Source organism: Coregonus lavaretus (assembly GCF_964263955.1).
Source record: "Coregonus lavaretus genome assembly, chromosome: 19".
Classification (NCBI taxonomy): Eukaryota; Metazoa; Chordata; class Actinopteri; order Salmoniformes; family Salmonidae; genus Coregonus; species Coregonus lavaretus.
The window spans coordinates 27,725,626-27,747,133 of NC_140006.1; the positions used below are offsets into that span (position 1 = coordinate 27,725,626).

A 21,508-nucleotide genomic window follows, 5' to 3' on the forward strand; every position below is an offset into this window, starting at 1 on the left:
TGACGACCGAACCAGAGAAGGGCTGTCTTTTTAAGGTCTGTAAGGTCCAGAAGCTTGTGCAAGCCATGTTGGATAGTTATGTGGACACAGACTCAGGCAGCCATCCTGTCAGACAAGATGAAGAGTAAAAGAGCAGTCTTCCACAGTACAAGCTGGTGCGTCAGAACAGGAACCATGGGTGGCCAGTTGGTGTCTGTGGTACTCACAGCCTGATGACTTTGCAGTGGCCATGTTCCAAAAACCATTATTTTTGCCTTGGTCCATAGGGTTTATGGTGAGTGAGTATACACTGACAACCAGTAGATCCAAGTTTTTGCATAAAAGTGGCTAGTTCACCTGGATGAACACTGGTAAATTCCTAGGGCCAGAATGTCAACTCCAGTGTATGACCAACACTTGTTTGTGGATCAATTTGTTTTTGCGATTTGTATTTCACCAACACCTTGGTCAAATGTTGTGCTTCCTTGTACAGACATTATGCTCATGGGGCAAAAAAAAAGCCCCCATACAGTTGTAGTTTCAGATGAAAATCAACAAATTGTCAAATAATTCAAAATGGTCAATGTGATGTCCATAAACTTTATTTTACTCCCACTCGCCCAAATATAGCACAAAAGTGATCATATTGAACATTTCCCATGTGTCAAGACCATACAATTACACATTAATAAATAAATGTATAAATAAAATAAATACATGACATTGTTGTGCACAAAAATAAAGATTCTGAAAAAGCAGATGCTTTCACAATGTTGGATCTTTGACAAGACCTGGAAGTTGTATAATACTTGCACTCAGGAATCACAGTTTAAGGATACAGCTCTGGGCAGAGACGGCAATGTAAACCAAAGGGGATGGTACAGTATGATAAATACGATACATATTTTTTACATAAAGATATTACCGGGTTATAATACCATTTTATCAAAAGCTTATACCAGGTAGTGAGACTAGTGCTTTTCTGACATTTTAAGTTACCCAATTCCAAGTAAAAAAGTATTTGCCTCCATAGCCCATCTCATGCCGCCACGTCGACATTCAAGAGGGCTGTTATTGCACAATACAGGCAGACATCCCTCAAAAAGGCACTTTATCCCCCTTTGCCAAACAGCAAGCAATGCAATGTAGCTCAGCCTTTTTTACCTGAACACTAAAAATCTATATTACCCAGTTAAGGTTAAAAAATAATGACCTTTTGGTAGCTATAGCTAAAAACTAAAATAAAACTAGTTGTAAAATGACTGCGAATCCAAAGAAATATATTAAGTGAAAGTTGTCGCACCCATTGCCCTCCGTATGCCGTTGTGTACCAATTAGTGAAGTTTAATCATTAAAAAAAGGCAAGTGATATCGAAGCGTAAAAAAAAAGGAAGCTAAGACCCACTTCTCAGTTTCTCGACATTGGGGTGGTCACTTGGCAGCTTGTGATCCCAGCCTGCCATTTTCAGAATCAGGTCCGAGCATTAGCTGAGAGAACAGGGTCGGGTTTTTTTGTGTGCATGAAGTGAGTCAAGCCAGTAGTGTAATACTGTAGTCAGATTATAGGTTTCATTCTAAAAGGAAAATAAGAACAAAAATATATGCACCATAGTCCAAAGAGGCCAGACACTAGCCTAAGATTGGAGAGGTCTCCCTGAATGAACGGAGGCTCCTGGTCATTTACTCCCAGTGGAAGCAGAAAGCAGCAGGTTGGTTGAGACTTGTGGATGGAGCCATGGCCCTGGGGGAGAAGTTTCCCTAGGTACAGATCCAGGATCAGGTTGCCCTCCCCCAATCCTAACCATTAGTGTGGGAAATTCAGCGTCTTGGGGCAACGTCACCTTACTCCGAAGCGGTGGGTCCATTATGACTCTCCGTGATGTTGGAGCAGCTGGACCACGTAGCGCATGCGGTGCCTCAGCTCGGCAGAACAGCCCATCTCTGACAGCATGCTCAGGAGGTATGTGTAGGAGACGCGCTCGCGGCTGATGTAGGTCAGTAGGTAAGAGTCGGAGGACTTGCACAGGATGATCTTGGTGTGGTCTGTGTAGAAATTCACCTGGGGGAGGAGGAAGGTAAATATGTGATAAGTCAAGTGGCATACATCTTACATAATTACAGTGATCGGATATCACAAGAGGGTTTTGGAACTAAAACGGTGCTCCTAAAAGCATATAGCAGACTAATATCTACAGGTTGTGATGGAGAGCGCAGCTGTAAGGCCTTACCTGCAGGGTACCGTTGTTGAACAGCATCACCAGAGCATGGTCGGTCTTCACCCACTGCAGAAGGAGCAGTGGCTGGGAGGGAGGCTGGTCTTCACAGTAGAGGTCGCCACCCTGGAAGACACAGGACACTTATGTTACATTACAATCCCATTTAGATCGTAAAACTACATCCTGATCACTCACACCCTGATAAGGTGGTTAATAGCGATAACTTCCTTCTCCAATGCCTTACCTCCATCAGGTTCTGTTCCATGTAGTTGGCCATCAGCTCCACAATCTGCTTCTGGCTGCAGAGCTGCTCTGGTAAAGCACTGGCCTGGAAGGTGAAGTGTTTGTTGTTGGTCAAGCAGTAGTGCACAGTCCTGTGGGGAAGACAATGGAGCTACATTAGATGAGACAAGGGTTTGAGACGTTCAAAAGGCTACAATAAACCAGCACAATTCAGGTTCGCAAAGCAATAAACTAAGGCTAATAACTGCTTGAATTAAATTTTTATCAAGTTGAAAAGGACTCTTACTTGCGTTGATCACACAGAAGCAAGTGTGTCCCCTCGTTGAAGAGCACACCAATGTTTTGATTGGAGAGCTGGTAGCCAAAGCCGTATTTGTTGGAATAATCAACCCACTTTGTGACCCAGATAAAGGATTTGGGCCTGGAAAGACAAGGCGGGTTTCTTGTAGCTGGAGAGGAAGAGAGACTAGTTTAGAAATGGAAGATTTCAGTATATTCAACTTGTTTAAATTCCATTTGAAGTTTAGTACTAGAATAGCTTGTGGAGAAGTGGAAAGCTCACCTGCAGGCATGGCAGACAAACAGCTGTTGAGGACCTTCATGGCCGACTCTGCTACAGAAGCAGGGGTAAGGCCATCTTCACACGCTGGAGAGAGGAGAGGGTGAAGTTTAGTTGAACTCCTCACCAACAGTGAGTCTGACTCAACCACTTGTCAGGCCCATAAACTCAGATGTTACGAAACCAGCCATGCACTTATGTCACTTCACTATAATCCATGTAGATGAAAGGCTGTCTCAGTTATACATATGGAAAAAAGATAATGATCTTTTAGGGCTCCATTATTGGCACAACATCACATTTAAAGCATCAATCATGTTCAGTAATTGAGGTTCATCAAACTGAACCAGAGTAGTGGCTTACGTTCTGTGCTGCTGGCCACCGTGCCTTTAAAGGAGCGTGCAGACTTCCTGGACTCCTCCTCAGCTGGAGTATCCAGCAGACCAGAGCTGACTTGCTGGCCTACTGTGGGAGAGGGAGCCTGAAAGAGGGAACAGCTTTCATGAGCGTCGGAAAACAAAGGACCGGTTGTCCTTCCTTACAAAGGCTAAATCTGACCCCAAAAAGCAAAGAACGGCACGAGACAAATGCAGTTTGTTGTATTGAATGAGAGCTACAGACGTCAGTAGGCTGGGAGAACTAAGATTTGTAGTGTGCATATCCTGATGCAATTGCATTTTGTTCCACAGGCCTGAATCACAGACCTTTTAAAAGATGGGTCAAGCCATTACCCACAATCTCCCTGGCTAAAATGGGATTCTGCTAAGTACAGTACAACACTATTCTGAGACATTCACTACTATGGCTGCTCTCTTACAGTCCCTTGCTGGTCTAGGTCCCTTGCTTCATCTCAGCTAACAAGCAAAACTGCTGCATTGTTTGAAAGTAATTAACCTTATGTCTAGCCTGCGCTATAGAAAAGTTTAGCTTATGCTAAAAACATATCTATCCTTCAAAATAATACATACCTCATTGGTGCCAACTGTTTTGTAGCTCATCTGGCGACTGATGGAGCATTTGACGATGCCGGACACAAGCTTGGAGATGCTCTCTCGCTCTTCACAATGGTTCTTCTCCACTATAAAACCAAACGCGTTAAATTATACCCCGATTCAAGGCTTAATCCTGGGGTTAAACTGCAGCCTTTTGAAGGTCAGTCGTGACTTGCCACAATGCTTACCTTTGGATTTTTTCTTGCCAAAGAGACTCTTGGCCATCTTGGTGAAGAACCTCTTGGCAGGGCTGGGCGGGTTGAGCTCTGGCACCATCACACAGCTGCTGGGAGGCAGTTTGTCCGGGGTGAAAGTCTATTAGAAAAAAAACGTTTTAGGTCAGGGAAACTGCAAGGTCGGCAATTCAAGCAACCACTTAGCGCGATTAACACTGCCATCCTCTCGAGTCTTCAATCTTTAGTCAGTGGGCACGTGCTGTTATGCAGACTGGCTTTTTAGAAAGTACACTTTATATCCAAGGCTCAGCCCTCTAAATTGTACCCAAATTGCATCTAAAGATCAAGAAGCATAACAATGCAATTGGAATGTCATTCAAACTAGAAATACAAATCAAGGCATTGGAGGAGACTCAAATATAATCCAATGAGTAAAAAGGGCTATGGGAATTGGTGCTGTAAAGTCAAGCCTAATTACAGGGCCTGGGCAACATACTTTGGTGAAGAATTGGTGGTTGAGGATTTGGTCCAGTGTGAGGCGGTCACTGGGGTTCTTCTGCAGAATGCCAGAGATGAGCTTCTGAGCTGCAGGAGACAGGGTCGAGGGCAGGTTGTATTTTACTTCCTTGATACACTTGTATGTCTCCTTCAGGTCGAGGGTTTCAAAGGGAGGGTTCCCACACATCAGTGTGTACCTGGTTGAAGAAAATAAAAACATTAAGTCTCTCCACTGCCAATTGATTTAAACTGTTGACACATTCCTCTATTTTTGAGGAATGTTATAAAAGCCTAAACTTGCTCAGCAGTAGTCTACCTCATAACCCTTAAACAATTTTTTTTGCATACGCTCAATTCATTTACATATTCAAGGCCTATGTAGGAGCTGTAGTGCCACCATAGCGCAAAGCGTAACAAGTATGCACTTAGTCAAATTCAACAACTGATTGCACAAGACAAACATTCCAAGTATACTTACATTACACAACCTAGTGACCAGACGTCAGACTCCGTTCCATGGCCCTGCCTGTTCAACACCTCAGGGGCAAGGTAGTTTGGCGTTCCACAGATCGTTCTGAAGAGAAACAGGTGTGCATTAGAGCAGTTGTTCACCTCGGATTGGCTTTGAAGGAAACAATAATATTCTGCCATAGGAAGAGGACATTCCGCCAGATGACTTACTTCTTCCTCTGCTCAACAGTTTCCATCTTCGCTGCAAGCCCAAAGTCTCCCAACCGCAACTCCATGTTCTCATTCACAAAGAAATTGCCTGTAAGCGCAACATTTGTCAGGTCAGTTTTCTCAGGCCTCTCATGAGGAACAGGTACCAGTCTGAAGTGCTTTGATATAAAACTACAACCAAATAATGACAAATTCAAAATATGACATTGAGATTTTCAAAATGGCTGAACTGAATGAGATCAATGGTGTAGTAAAATAATCCAAATGATACATCTTATTCCACAAATCACTCTACATACCTAATTTGAGATCCCTGTGAAGGATGCCTCTGTTGTGAAGGTACTTCAGCCCAGATATGATCTGCCGGAGGTAGTACCGCACTTCTGGGTCTGTCAGTGTGTGTCTTGCTTTCCAAATGTGTGCCAGGGACTGCAAAGACAAGGTGAGAGTTCCGTCAGTACCCAGTGAACACCCTTCAGAATGTCTGCACAAGCTGTACCACTACAGAACAAAGCAGCCGCACAGCTCACCTTTCTACTGCAGAGCTCAAGGAAAATATAGATGTTGTCTTGGTCTTCGAAATGATGGGAGAACTTCACCACATGCTTGTGATGTAGGGTTTTGTGAAGTTCAATTTCATTTGTTATCTGTCAGAAGAAGAATAATTAAAAAACAGTTACCCAGAATATCAGCAGGAATAAAGACTAATCCTTTTTGGAAAGGAGTTAAAGTCTGCAGATTATTGACAATGTAATGTGTCCTTACCTTATCCCTCTGATGAGGTTTTGACACCCTGCTCTGTGGTATCACCTTTACAGCATACATTTTGTTGTTGGAAAGGTCTGTCATTTCGTAGCATCGTGCAAAGCCACCCTTTGAAGAAAAGCAATACCCTACGAATTAGTATCAGCCTTAATTTTTTTATCCATAAAATAACAAATGCTGTGTTCACAATTACATTTCTTTATGCATTTATCAACACGATAGGCAACTGCAAAGTAGCCTATGTTGGCATTGCCTATCCAATGACGTATGTTGCTACCACACATCTTGTACAGAAATGTGATGATTTTCTTTCATCAAATACTCAAATTGTAGAATGAGAATGACATTCGCAATTGTGTCAAATACACTACCATTTTGTTTATAATGAAATGCAATTCGATTTAGGATAATGCGGCTGCAGCATTTTAACAAACATTGACATTTTCCCCTCCCCATGCGGCAGCACAGACAGAGGCGAAGATGTTTAGACACCGCGCTGTGTTGATACATTGTATCATACTGATGTATTTAGAATATGTATATTGTATCAACGATTTATCAGTGACACGTACAGCGTTACATTGCAACTGGCCAAATAATGTTCACTATTCTCATGACGGGTGGCTTATAAAAGGTGGCTGGGAGATAGTCTACCAATGAGCCAAGTTCCACCACCTCAAAATAAAGTCACAATATATAAAATATTGATAGTTGGGCTTGTAGCCTAGACTAATACTTCACTAGAGAGAATCAATGAAGCTGGTAGAGAGTTTGTCATATCCCGCACGAGATTATTATTCCACAATGGAACAATCACATTTGAGTGTAATTTAAAGCCTTGGCTTGTAGAACATGTGAACCAACCGGGAATAAATCATGCCAATGAATGAAAGTTGCCACGTTGTAACACTGACGCAGCAATAGCCCATTTCTCTCTTTATACTACCATCAGGCCACATTGTCACCAGAACTGTCTAAATAATTGATTTGTGTGTGATACATAGCAGCCCATAGATCAAATTGATAGAATAATATACCTTTCCCAGAAGCTTTCCTTTGCTGTAAGATTTTCCTGTCTTGGAATCAGTCACCACCTGGGCGAGTTCTGATTTGATTTGTTCCGATTTAGTCCTGTTCGGTTTAGTAGGAGGGGGAATAGCTTGGCCATGTTCTGGACAAGGTTTAAATAGATCCGGATTCATCGTTAGACATGAAATACGCTGAGCGGTGGTAAAACACGCGGTATCCATTCATCCAAAAATAAATATTCTCCAACAATCCTCTGATTCAACAATTGATCCTTTCAATAAAGTTGTATCCTAAAATCCAATTCGTATCCATCTGACATGTTCAGGCAGAAAATTCCTCAGCTATATAAACTGTCCCTGACGTCACGGAAGTGGGCGGGTGAATAGGTTGCGCATTACTGAAATGAACCAACCCTATTTGGTCGAAATACTTCTCAATCAAAGCTGATTGAAACGATAAATGTGATTTTCATGTGTGTGTGAAATTCTGAATGAACTCATGAACAATTTATCCAGTCACGTGACTGTATTGATTCCACTGCTGTTGAACGAGAGGATTTTTTGAGACATGGAGATTTTCAACCCATCTTCTTTTTTAAATAGGCAAGACATTTTTTTCACATTATCAGAGCAACACCACTATTCTATCAGAGCACGTCACACGTATTATTCTATATCAACATGACATGTATATTCTATATCACGATGAAATATATATTTATTTACTTATCTTATTAGTATGATTTTGTCTTAGAAATTGTAATATGCAACCAGTATCTTGGAAATTAAATTACTTGTAATTTAAAAAAAAACGCAATCAACGAACAGCATTTTATCATATTGACATTATCATTAGGCTGAACATATCGAGGCTGTCAACTCATTTCACTTCTGACAGTGCATGGGAAAGTGATCCCAGATGCCACCTGGTGGAGTAAACATTGAATGGTTTCAGCATGAACTATAGCACATTCACATTTGCGCCATTTAGCAGACACTCTTACCTAGAGCAATTTACAGGAGCAAATAGGGTTAAGTGCCTTGCTCAAGGGCAAATTGTACTTATCTAACATGCTGTAGTTTCCTTCATATAATACAAATGTATTTCAGTAGGGAATAATCTCAGCAGTGCATGTTCAACAAATAGCCATTGGCTATTTAAGAAGTATATGGCCAATATACCACATCTAAAGGCTGTTCTTAAGCACGACACAACGCAGAGTGTCTGGATACAGCCATTAGCCGTGGTATATTGGCCATATACCACAAGCCCCTAAGGGGCCTTATTGCTATTATAAACTGGTTACCAATGTAAATAGTATTTTTTGTCATACCTGTGGTATAGTCTGATATACCACAGCTTTCAGGCAATCAGCATTCAGTACTGGCTTATAATTGCAAATAATCAGTGGCTGAGTTACTACAGGATCTGGTCACACCTAGGACAACTCTTTCTCAGCTTTACATGTTGAGAAGCGATGTTCAAAACTGTCAATACTCAGCAATTGGAAAGCTGCTCCCTTGTTTTAGGTATAAAACACATTTTGTATTCATACAATGTTTTTCTTTTTAATAAAGGTTTCTGCTAATAATTGGCCCCGCAGTAACCCCCCCCCCGTAATTCAAACAATGGCAATCCCTTTTCATGTAAATGTCTCTGGGGTCTGCATCTTGATCACTTCACTTGCATTTCAGAACCAGACCATGGAAGGCAACAAGAAACATTTAATTAGAGTGAATAACTTTTACATTTTATTCTGAAATACATGAATGATTACATACATGAATGCAATTTTACCTTCACAAATATACTTTGTGATCTACCTAATAAAGTGGGATTTGAACAGTTATCACCTTTTGGAATAATTTGAGGATGGAACAGCACAGCAAACTTTCATTTTCAATCAGTCCAAGGACTTTTAAGAGGGCAATGGAATGCAAAATCATCAATGTACAAAAATAAAAATAATGAAGGACTGGAAGGTTGGTAGATTTGGAGCAGGGGTGTCAAACTCATTCCATGGAGGGCCTAGAGCAGGGTTTCCCAAACTCAGTCCTCGGGATCCCAAGGGGGGCATGTTTTGTTTTTTGCTATAGCACTATACACCTGATTGAAATAATCAACTAATCACCAAGCTTAGATAATTTGAGTCAGCTGAGGACAGTTTGGGAAACGCTGGCCTAGAGTCTGCGGGTTTTTACTTTCAGTTAAGACCTAGACAACCAGGTGAAGGGAGCTCTTTACTAATTAGTGATCTTAATTCATGAATCAAGTACAAGGGAGGAGCGAAAACCCACAGACAGTCGGCCCTCCGTGGAATGAGTTTGACACATGATTTAGATGGTGTGGATCAGGTTCAAAACATGTCCATGTTGCCCATGTCTCCATCTCCTTTGGCTTTCTTGTCCTGAGACTCAGACCAGGCCTTGTTGATGGTGCGCTTCATCTCATCGTCCCCCTCAGAGTACATCTTTTTCAGCATGCTCATTAGTCCATCGCTAGGATCAGCATTCTCGTCTGGGTTTACACTGGGCTTACTGTGCAAAAGAGACAAGGTTATGTATTACTCTAAAAAGTGTTGGCAGTAAACATCTTGAACACAGTCAAAGGTAAGGCTCAATATCTATTACAAGTCTAATCAATTAAGAGTGATTCAATCTTGAACCATGAAATTATTTGGCATACCACACTAAATTGTGTTTGACTTACTCTTTTTCTTTGGTCTGTTTCTGCACCTGTGTTAAGCATTCCCACTTCTTGATAGTCTTCTTCTTACACATTACCAGGACCATATCCGTTTTAATCTATAAAACAAATAAGGATATGACACGGGATATGTAATTTACACTTTGACCAGATAAGGTATTGCAGTCTACAATGATGGAAATCTAAAAGAATCAAACACCTTTTTAGAGCTGTCCTGAACATCAACAGGATAAAGAAGATTCTTGATAGTCATTTGATGGTTCTTCCCATCCAAATCTTTTACAAGTAGAACGAAAGACCTGTATGCAGGAAACAATGGATCAGTTTTCAAATGAAAAAATAAAAACATAGGCTAAGTGTTGACTAACATGCTGACCACACCACACGCGTGAGGTCTACGCTCCAGTCCAGTTGGTTGTGGTAATGCACCATAAAGTTGGTTGCCAACCGCCATATAAAGTCCAAAGAAGAAGAAGCCTGATGGAATAGAGTTTACTAGAAAACAAACTTTTACCGTTTTATCTGTGGATTAATAGTGGGAGTAGAGGACCTTGTGCATTTCAGGTAAAATAACAACCCAATGTTTATCCCAGGACAAATTAGCTAGCAACAGCAAACTAGCTAGTTAAATTGCCATAAATGTTTAATGCTTTTCGACCTATCCCGAAATTAATATATTTGGTTCAGTTTGTTTAGATATTTCAACCTGCGTGTCCTGATCGCGTCTGGTGTGGGGGGACAAAATCAACTTGCGCGCGGTCTGGGTAGTAGGTAAGAGATAGCAAAAAAGGGATTGAAGCTTTTATCAATGTGCCATGACTAAAGCATAGCCTACCTCTCTGTGAAAGTGACCTCCACATTTTCTGCCGCAATCTTGTGTACGCCATTGAGTGTGATGTAGATTTTGACCAATTTTTCTGATTGGTCCCACCCTGCGTCAAAGAACATACATTAATTGTAAAAGCAGCAGTTGCTGTAACCTACATTTTTTTACATTAGTGTTTGCTAGCTGAGCTGCTAGGAAAGTAATTAATACTTTTAGATATTACAAAAGTAGTACCATAATTGTTTATTTTGACTGTGTATGCTTTTGAGGCAGAGGTTGGGTCTGCCTCCCTTTTTGCCTGCTGCTCTTTCTGATGTCGCTTCACTGAAATCTCCTTCTCAATCTTATTCTGTTCCAGTTTGAGGACATCCTGAACACGTGTTCTCTCAGAATTCTCCAGAAGACTGCTGATCTCCTGCAGGTCTGTCTCCAACTGCTTGATCTAAAGAGAATAAACAAACATGTCTGAACATCGTCAAAAAAAGTTACCGTTAGCTAACATTGATTTGCAACATTTAACGTCAGCTAACAAGCCAACTCACTAGTTAACTGGCACACCAAAACGCCAACAAGCTAACTAACTAGCTACTTGACATGCCATGGGTTTACTTAATATTTAGTTAACTAATGGTCCGTGAAAACTGTGTGCAATTTAGATCCTCTTAAATTGGTAATGAATTAAGTATTCTTCCTCATTCCTAATTATATGGCGCAACATCAGCTAACGTTAGCTAGCTTACAAACGATAACATCACAGATAACTATTGGTAGCTAACTGGCAAGTAAACCAGCTGAGAAGACTGACTGGGCTATTTTGATACAATTCTCAGCAGTCCCAAAACAAGCTGGCTAATTACCTGTTCGTTGAGGTCCATTTCGTCGTTAATTCTATAAGGTTTGTTTGGATATCTCGTGCCGTGGATAGATTAACAGCCAAGGTTCCAATGCTCTTTTGTAACAAGGAAAATGATCCGTCTAGAGCGATTGGTGTTTCACTTGAGTTCCGTCAGTATTTTCACCTTTGTCTATCGGTCAAAATGTACAATGTCCAAGGATACCTGAAAATCAATTTGCCTATGAATAATTTGTTGACTTTTCTTTCACATTACTAGAGTTGAAGGAAACAAGTACAACTACTATTTGGCTCAGAACAAAAATCGACAGTTCATTTAGATGAAAGCACTATATTTGAAATGAGGCGCAGTAGTAGTACGTTTTATTTGTTTTTCGCAGTCAGACTGAATTGTACACTAATTTACAATCATAACATCAATCATATATAATTATCGAATAGTAAAATCCTAAACTAGCAAAACACTTAAAGGTGTAATATGCAGAAATCGCTCTGCCATTTCCTGGTTGATAAAATTGTAATAGTTTCAGTTTGTGACAAAACAAGCAATTCCTTAGTGTTGAGAATCATCGTACCTTCTATACCGCTGCGGAATATATTTTCAATAACCAAAAATATTGTATTTTCAGTTGGTTGAAGCTCGTGTACAAAACTGAAAGTAAAAGACACAAAAACGAAACTTAAGAACAGAAGCATAGAAATAGTGCACATAGAACTGATCTACCGCTTCTTATATACTGAACAAAAATATATAGGCAACAAGTTCAACGATTTTACGGAGTTACAGTTCACATAAGGAAATCAGTCAATTGAAATAAATTAATTAGGCCCTAATCTATGGATTTCACATGACTGCCCAGCCAATCAGAATGAGTTTTACCCCACAAAGGGGCTTTATTACAGACAAAAATACTCCTCAGTTTCATCAGCTGTCAGGATGGCTGTTCTCAGACGATCCCGCAGCTGAAGAAGCCGGATGTGGAGGTCCTGGGCTGGTGTGGTTACACATGGTTTGCGGTTGTGAGGCCGATTGGATGTACTGCCAAATTCTCTAAAACGATGTTGAGGCGGCTTATGGTAGAGAAATTAACATTCCATTTTCTGGCAACAGCTCTGGTGGATATTCCTGCAGTCAGCATGCCAATTGCACACTCCCTCAAAACTTGAGACATCTGCAGCATTGTGTTGTGTGACAAAACTGCACATTTTAGAGTGCCCTTTTATTGTCCCCAGCACAAGGTGCACCTGTGTAACGATCATGCTGTTTAATCAGCTTCTTGATATGTCATGTGGATGGATTATGGATGCAAAAAAATGCTCACTAACAGAGATGGAAACAAACTTGTGCACAAAATGAGAAATAAGCTTTTTGTGCGTATGGAAAATGTATGGGATCTTTTATTTCAGCTCATAAAACATGGGACCAACACTTTACATGTTGCGTTTATATTTTTGTTCAGTACTTTCTTTCAATGAGAATGACAGATCTATACCTCACACTTCTATGTATGTGAATTTGGTCAAGCCACCCAAAAAGCAGCTTTAATACAATGTTAAAATATGCAATACCATATTGTACAAACATTAGGAACACCTTCCTAATATTGAGTTGCACCCTATTTTCCCCTTAGAACGGCCTCAATTCGTCAGGGCATGGACTACAAGGTGTCGAAAGCATTACACAGGGATGCTGGCCCATGTTGACTCTACAGTTGTGTCAAGTTGGGTGGTGGACCATTCTTGATACACACGGGAAACAGTTGAGCGTGAAAAACCCAGCAGCGTTACAGTTCTTGACACACTTAAATCAGTGCATCTGGCATCTACTACCATAGCCATTTCAAAGGCACTTAAATATTTTGTCTTGCCCATTCACCCTCTGAATGGCACACATACACAAGCCATGTCTCAAGGCTTAAAAATCCTTCTTTAACCTGTCGCTCCTCCCCTTTAGCTACACTGATTGAAATAGATTTAAAAGGTGACATCAATAAGGATCATAGCTTTCACCTGGTCAGTCTGTCATGAAAATACCAGATGTTCCTAATGTTTTGTACACTCAGTGCATACAAAACAACAATACTACGACGACAAGGTTAGGTTTGGCAGCTTTAGAAAATACATCTTTAGAGTTATTTGGAAGGCATTTTTAAGGCCCTGGGCTATTTGGTGTGAAGTATGGAATGGAGAGTTCTGATAGTGGTCTGTGCGTGTCATGGTAGTGTTCAGTTTGGCTGTTTGCTGGTTTCCCGTCCAGTAATGTGCGGTCTGGTTGGGGCGAGCCAGTCTGCAGGGATTTAGCAAATATGAGTCTACAGCAATGACCACGTTTACATGAGCACAGTATTCTGGATAGTAGCTCATAACCCGCTTAAGGTCTTATTCGGAATAAACTGTTTACATACACCTTCGATATACCGCTCATGAGTATCGCTGTAACCATGCATAAACATAATATTCCTAATTTAAATATATGGGTTAAATGGAATAGTAACTGAAATATGGACACTGACTGTAGGTCTATAACCGCTCACATGTAGCGTTATATAATATGAACTCCTGCAGAATTATGCATTTCTTGCAGTGAAATTATACAACAAATGCTAATTTTGTCTCGGGAACAGGAGTGGAGAAATGTGTTATATTTGACACTCTTATGCGAGCAGTCAGTATTTCAACCACAAAATATGCACCCAAAACCAACTGAAGTATTATGAGAAACGTGTTTTGACGTTTTCTCAGCTTTTCATTTCCTTAACTGGTCAAACTGATGACATTTGTACATTTTGCACAGGACCAATCTTTCCACCTGTTTTGGAGTTATTGCGTTTTCTCCCTAGTCTCTAAACGAATCAGACAACTTTACCAGTGTTTAACTAGATTACTAATGCATTCATTCTATCGATGTAAGACATTATTCTGGTGAGCACTACTTTATTTAGTCTTCTGGGGCAACAACTTAAACTATAGTTGACAAACAAATGGCTTACCAAATGTCAGAAATTATAAGCAGAAACTTGTCTAAATTAGGGGTGAAAGTAGTCAGTAGTAAATTATTGTAGGCTAAATTATGGAATTATGGTGGATCAAACTGCGCAGGTACAGTGCCTTGCAAAAGTATTCATCCCCCTGCCGTTTTTCCTAATTTGTTGCATTACAACCTGTAATTTAAAATGGATTTATATTTGGATTTCTTGTAATGGACACACTGAAAATAGTCCAAATTGGTGAAGTGAAATGGAAAAAATTACTTGTTTCAAGAAATTCAAAAAAATAAATTACGGAAAAGTGGTGTGTGCATATGTATTCACCCCCTTTGCTATGAAGCCCCTAAATAAGACCTGGTGCAACCAATTACCTTCAGAAGTCACATAATTAGTTAGATTGCACACAGGTGGACTTTATTTAAGTGTCACATGATCTCAGTATATATAAACCTGTTCTGAAAGGCCCCAGAGTCTGCAACACCACAAAGCAAGGGGCACCACCAGGCAAGCAGCACCATGAAGACCAAGGAGCTCTCCAAACAGGTCAGGGACAAAGTTGTGGACTAAAAAAAAAAAAAAATATGTGGAGAAGTACAGATCAGGGTTGGGTTATAAAAAAATATCCCAAACTTTGAACATCCCACGGAGCACCATTAAATCCATTATTAAAACATTTAAAGAATATGGCACCACAACAAACCTGCCAAGAGAGGGCCACCCACCAAAACTCATGGACCAGGCAAGAAGGGCATTAATCAGAGGCAACAAAGAGACCAAAGATAACCCTGAAGGAGCTGCAAAGCTCCACAGCGGAGATTGGAGTATCTGTCCATAGGACCACTTTAAGCCATACACTCCACAGAGCTGGGCTTTACGGAAGAGTGGCCAGAAAAAAGCCATTGCTTCAAGAAAAAAATAAGCAAACAAAAGGCGTGTGGGAGACTCCCCAAACATATGGAAGAAGGTACTCTGGTCAGATTAGACTAAAATTGAGCTTTTTGGCCATCAAGGAAAATGCTATGTCTGGCGCAAACCCAACACCTCTCATCACCCCGAGAACACCATCCCCACAGTGAAGCATGGTGGTGGCAGCATCATGCTGTGGGGATGTTTTTCATCGGCAGGGACTGGGAAACTGGTCAGAATTGAAGGAATGATGGATGGCACTAAATACAGGGGGGGGGGGTGAATAGTTATGCACGCTCAGGTTTTTAGTACTTTTTTGTTTGTTTCACAAACATTTTTATTTTGCATCTTCAAAGTGTAAATCAAATGATACAAACCCCCAAAAATCCATTTAAATTCCAGGTTGTAAGGCAACAAAATAGGAAAAATGCCAAGGGGGTGAATACTTTCGCAAGCCACTGTAGCCTACTTTTTTAAGTGATTTGTTTGACAATCAGTTGAAAACATCACAACACCCATAATATGCGAAATTGAGCCTGCACAGACCGCAAAAACAACAGTAAACGGGATAAGATGTTTACATGCCACAGTATCCTGTTTTAGATCAGCATATCCCAGGCATCTTATCCAGGTTTCTCATAACCGGGATACAAGCCTTTTCGGGTTATTGTAAATGGGATGATGTTTATATGCGTCAACTCAAAAACAGAATACTTGAGTATCCCGAATAATAACAGACATTGGTGTGCATGTAAATGTAGTCAATGTCTCAGGGATAAATGCGAGCCACACTGGCTGTGAAAACACCTGATGTGATTGGTCAAAAGACCAGTTAGTGAAAATAAAATTAAAATAATTGGGCTCCCTGTGTAAACACAGCAATTGAATATTGCTACATTCAATAATGGAAAAGACACTTTGCTAGTGAAAGCACTTTGTACACAACCTCATATTTGAGCACTGAGCTCTCAGCAATACCAAATGCTTAATTGAACATATAAAATGATAAGTTATCTCTGGAGCATCCTTGACATAAGGCTTTTTACAACACCAATAGCAAAGCACCAATTAAAAGAATCAGGACGGGATTCAAACATACATCCTTTTATTTGTTTTAATACAGTTAACACCTTTATAAGCTGTCAGTTGCAACCTTCAATTAACATAATTCAAAGTGGGGTGGAAAAGAAAAACAGAGTTCACACAGCATAGTGTACTGTGTTGGTCTGGTTGTCCAACTATGAGTACCCTAATCACCAGTAGTGTAGTAGAGGGTAAATGCACTTAAATGCTTTTTATTTTATTTTGCACGAGTGTTTACCCATCTTTTGCAGGTTTAGGGAGCGTTACTTTACTCACAGCAAACAATGACCACCTATTTTTTTTTTACCACTACATCATTGCGAGAAATCAATCACCACATGGCCCGCTGTATTCCAGACATCTGGTTGTGGTCCGCCAGGTGACGGAAGACTATGCGACTGAGACGCCACCTGCGCTTGACTCCGCGCGGCCGTGAGGTCATCACACATCTATTCCGGATTCGTACTGGGCAGCTGTCACGTGGTAGTGCGGCAATTTCTCTATCAGCAACCTCCTGCAAGGACAGTTATTGGTCATGTAAAAGAGTGTAGGCTTAATATTCAACAAACATAAGCTACTCAAACAAGTTGTTGTTACTTCCTTCTACACCCCCCCCCCCCCCCCCCCCCAAATAAAAAAATAAATAAAAAAGTGTAAAGTGGTTATCCCACTAGTTATAGGGTGAATGCACCAACTTGTAAGTCGCTCTGGATAAGAGCGTCTGCTAAATTACGTAAATGTAAACGTAAATGTTACCTTTAATTAAATTACCATTGATGTTACCACAGGACATCCTGCCCCAGTAGTTTCAATGTCATGTGCACAAGTACATTGAAATGCCTTTCTTGCGAGCTCTAAACCCAACAATGCAGTAATCAATATCAATGTGGCACTAAAAACCACATAAGGGGAGAAAAAAGGGGGGGGGGGGGAGGAATAAGAACACTATCTGTGCGTTAAAGATGTTGACGATGAGTATGAGGTGTCTTTTCTCGAATGCCTGGGAAGCTCCTATTCAAACTCCCATTAGACAGCTCTGCTAGCGTTAATGTCAAAATACGTTTGTTACTCACCAAATATGGAGTTTCACTGAGCAACCATCTTCATTTACTCCCTTTACGGCAGGTATGTATTTCCGAAAAGGTCTAAATAAAAATTTACAAGCAGGCAAAAAAATTCCATTTTGGCACCTCCAATGTATTGAGCTGTTGTAGACTTACGACCTGTGCGTGGAAGTAATGAGTGATTGGAGGTGCCGAATAGTATTTTTTTCAGTTGCTTGTAATTATTATTTGTATTTTCTTTGCTGTCTAATGGGAGTTCGAATGAAAACTTCCTGGGCGCTAGAGAAGACACGTCATACTCATCGTCGGCATCTCTAATGCACAGATACTGGGGCAAGGACATCCCAACAAACTATAAAAAAAACACAATGCTGAACATTAAAGATGGTTGAAGCACAATATGCTTAATTGTGGGCTACCTGAAGCTCCTTGGGGAGAACAGTGTTCTTCCTTAGCGCATTGATCCGTAGTCTTTCATCTGCATAGTCAAAGGCCATCTGCCTTCTTTTCACGTCACGTAGCATTCTCCAGTCAACATAGTACCCTCTGACCTGCTCCACCACACTCCAGCAGCTTCTCAGAGCCTGGAACACAGACATGAACAAGTTCAGATGCATTACACAGATGATAGCATACAGGTGATCTACCTCTGGTCCACGCGCATGTGCCAGATGCGCATGCAGCTCGTAATGTCGATCCAACGCATGCACGTGTATCAGAGGCAGAGCCACACAAAGTGCTGCTCAAAAGTTGTCCTTCGTAGTTAGAAGACTTAGCCCAAAGGCCGGCACATGACGATAGTCGTTTCACCTTACCATCCAAAGGTAATGCATGCAGCCGGCTTATACACTCGGCTCTCTTGTGGACCGGTTCTTACATAAAACATGATCAATTCAGGCTGCAAAGGCGTCGATTTCCTCCTTAACTCGATTGAATGGCGAGGAGGAGTAAAGAAAACGGGGGAAATATGCATACTTTCTTTATGAAACACCATTTTCCACCACCATGCTAGAGTGGCTAATGCTACTTACTGATGTTGCGCCCGGCATTCAGCACACTGGTAAACAACAGACTGCTGCAACCTGATTGGCCGAGCGTGATATGCAACATCCGGTTCTAGCATTCCTAGGCATTAGCCACTCTAGCATGGTGGTGGAAAACGGTGTTTCATAAAGAAAGTACACATTCTCCCTGTTTTTTTCCACATTTTTGCCATTAAATGGAGGTAAGGAGGAAATTGACACCTTTGCAGCCTGAATGGAGAATGTTTTAAGTATGAACCGGCCCACAGGGGATTTGAGTGTATAGCCGGCTGCATGCAGTCCCTTTGGACGGTAAGATGAAACAACTCAATATCGCCATCAGCTGGCCTTTGGGCTACAGAAGAATGACTACGCACTTTGGTGAGTTACGAAAGAAGATTGAAGCCAGTCAGTCACTTAACAAAGTTGGGGAAACAAACATTTTCTATTAAAAGTATCAATGGAAAGCAGCAGAGCGTAGAGGCCATAGTGTTCCTGTTAAATTACTAGAGGGGCTATGTCAAACCTTCAGAATGGGGTGAAATGGCAGCCATATTGGTCAGGGAGAAATCCAAACCAGTCTAATTGGAATGAATGGCAGTCGAGGCATAACCCTGATTTTCCTTATGCAGGAAAATAAAATGTGATATTAGAAATGTTGTAATAGAATTAGTCAACCTAAAATATTGTCAAGTAATTAAATAGTTTATGGGTTTTATACCAATTTTCTGTATAAATAGCCTCATGTTAACAGACCATAAATGTTTGATATTTTTGTTTTCTTGGAAAGCTGTGAGTGCTAATATGATACAATATCAGTACTTGTATCAATTTGTCTGAGTCCTATCATCAACTGATTTCAGCCAGTGTATGACTGTGGATTGGCTGCATGGTTTGAATGTAATGTTGGCATATTATGGGCAGTTCTTTTGACAAATGTATGGAATCATTCCTCAAACTGGCTGGCTGCGCAGTACAGTGCAGATACATTCTAAAAATGCATTATTTTACACTATTACAGCACTGCCAAACCAAGGTTGACCAACTCCCTGACCTTTAATCCCGCATAAGAAGGTTCATGTCCATTCTAGTATTCTAATTCCTAATTATATTGGGCAACTACTCCCGAGTGGCGCAGTGGTCTAAGGCACTGCATCTCAGTGCTTGAGGCGTCACTACAGACCTCCTGGTTCGATTCCAGGCTGTATCACAACCGGCCGTGATTGGGAGTCCCAAAGGGCGGCGCAAAATTGGCCCAGCGTCGTCAGGGTTTGGCCGATGTAGGCTGTCATTGTAAATAAGAATTTGTTCTTAACTGACTTGCCTAGTTAAATAAAAAAGTTGTCGCGCGATGGACCAGAGCTAACCTTTCGTTAGCATGCTAGGTAGCAACTCCTGTCTCTTGCTCCACTTTCAGACTATAAAGTCCACAACTGAAAGTCACATTAACCCAGATATTTTACCTTTGATGAAATCAATAACAATAATTCAAACGACGTCATACCTGTTTAGGTGTACAAAAGGAGGAATGAAAAACGTTTAACCCTGCAAGTGCAGTCCTACAGGCCGCCGCCATTTTGAAAATTACGTCTTCTTCTGTAATTCTCGAAATTTTGATTTGCACAATACTACCACCTTGAGACAAGGCGGGAGTTGGCTTGACTGTAGTTTTCACTGGGTTGTCACTATCACAAACACAAAGTCAAAATTGTCTGTATCGTAATAATTCATGAAAACCAAAAATTGCTTTTTGGTCTTAATTTAAGGTTAGGATTAGGCATAAGGTTAGCAGTGTGGTTAAGGGCAGGGTTAAGGTTAGTGTTAGATTTAAACTCAGATTTTAAGAGAAATTGTAGAAATAGGCGGGGCTTAGCCATAATTATGACACTGTGGCTGTGGTAACTAGTGACGTCCTTTTCACTGTGCGAACTCATTCAGGTCAGGTGCAATGCAAATGCCATAAATATAAAATATCTTGAATAATAATAATAATAATAATAATAAATACAATTCAAGTAGGCTTTAATGACTGTAGAAGTATCTCAATGTCTAGATCGAGAACGAGAAGGGAAAGAGAGAGAGAGAGAGAGAGAGATTCCCTGCAGAACCCCATTTTCACCTAAAGATGGCAGTATTTGTTCACGGTTATGAAGTGATGTTGATGTCTGTCTGAATAATGTTCGGATTTAATCAATTTCACATCACATCGGTTAAGAGGGCAGTTCTTAAGCGTTTATAAAACAATACAAGTGAATTCTTTCACAATTTTCCACAAGACCATCATTGTAAGTAGCCGCTTGAAGATGCGTTCCTGGATAAATACTAACACATAACAAATAGCTAATGTGTTCACAATAAAGAGAGCTAAGTTGGAATTTTGAATACAGGTCAACTCATCAAATGCACATCATACACTATGTGCATAATGTGAGATGCCGGCTCTAGGCATAAGCGGCATAAGTGGTCGCTTAGGGACCCCGTCCGATAGGGGGCCCCCAACAACAACAAAATGAAAATTATATATATATATACAGCACCAGTCAAAAGTTTGGACACACCTACTCATTCCAGGTTTTTTAGATTTATTAATTAATTATTTTCTACATGGTAGAATAATAGTGAAGACATCAAAATGATAAAATAACAAATATGGAATCATGTAGTAACCCAAAAAAGTGTTAAAGAAATCAAAATATATTTTATATTTGAGATTCTTCAAAATAAAGAAAAAAACCTTGAATGAGTAGGTGTGTCCAAACTTTTGACTGGTAGTGTATACTGTATTTATATTTATAGAAAAATCTATATGAAGGTTTGGAAATGATGCAGACAATTACATTGATAGATGCTACAAAAATGTGCCCTTCAGCAATTCACTTAACCCTAATTTGCTCCAGTGGCGCCGTAATAATATGGCTGACGC

The 21,508-nt window shown here is 40.6% G+C and overlaps 3 protein-coding genes across 3 annotated transcripts; all 3 read right to left on the reverse strand.

Moving 5' to 3' along the window:
- Nucleotides 1-566: 566 nt before the first annotated feature.
- plk3 (polo-like kinase 3) lies at nucleotides 567-7,457 on the reverse strand. Its single transcript, XM_084182853.1, has 15 exons — nucleotides 7,147-7,457; nucleotides 6,110-6,217; nucleotides 5,875-5,991; nucleotides 5,644-5,773; nucleotides 5,345-5,432; nucleotides 5,142-5,237; nucleotides 4,662-4,860; nucleotides 4,178-4,304; nucleotides 3,966-4,075; nucleotides 3,361-3,478; nucleotides 3,001-3,084; nucleotides 2,725-2,887; nucleotides 2,440-2,569; nucleotides 2,208-2,318; nucleotides 567-2,038 (listed from the first exon to the last, which is right to left on the reverse strand). The coding sequence occupies exons 1-15, from the start codon at nucleotides 7,357-7,359 to the stop codon at nucleotides 1,844-1,846; spliced, it is 1,989 nt and encodes a 662-aa protein (XP_084038979.1). The 5' UTR covers nucleotides 7,360-7,457; the 3' UTR covers nucleotides 567-1,843.
- A 1,387-nt stretch (nucleotides 7,458-8,844) lies between these two features.
- On the reverse strand, nucleotides 8,845-12,209 carry cacybp (calcyclin binding protein). The gene is made up of 7 exons (XM_084182976.1): nucleotides 12,099-12,209; nucleotides 11,528-11,728; nucleotides 10,905-11,112; nucleotides 10,680-10,776; nucleotides 10,044-10,143; nucleotides 9,848-9,942; nucleotides 8,845-9,675 (listed from the first exon to the last, which is right to left on the reverse strand). The coding sequence occupies exons 2-7, from the start codon at nucleotides 11,543-11,545 to the stop codon at nucleotides 9,495-9,497; spliced, it is 699 nt and encodes a 232-aa protein (XP_084039102.1). The 5' UTR covers nucleotides 11,546-11,728; nucleotides 12,099-12,209; the 3' UTR covers nucleotides 8,845-9,494.
- Nucleotides 12,210-16,504: 4,295 nt separating this feature from the next.
- Nucleotides 16,505-20,179, reverse strand: mrps14 (mitochondrial ribosomal protein S14). The gene is made up of 3 exons (XM_084183071.1): nucleotides 20,090-20,179; nucleotides 17,983-18,147; nucleotides 16,505-17,013 (listed from the first exon to the last, which is right to left on the reverse strand). Exons 1-3 carry the CDS (start codon nucleotides 20,159-20,161, stop codon nucleotides 16,831-16,833), a joined length of 420 nt encoding a protein of 139 aa, XP_084039197.1. The 5' UTR covers nucleotides 20,162-20,179; the 3' UTR covers nucleotides 16,505-16,830.
- Nucleotides 20,180-21,508: the final 1,329 nt, after the last annotated feature.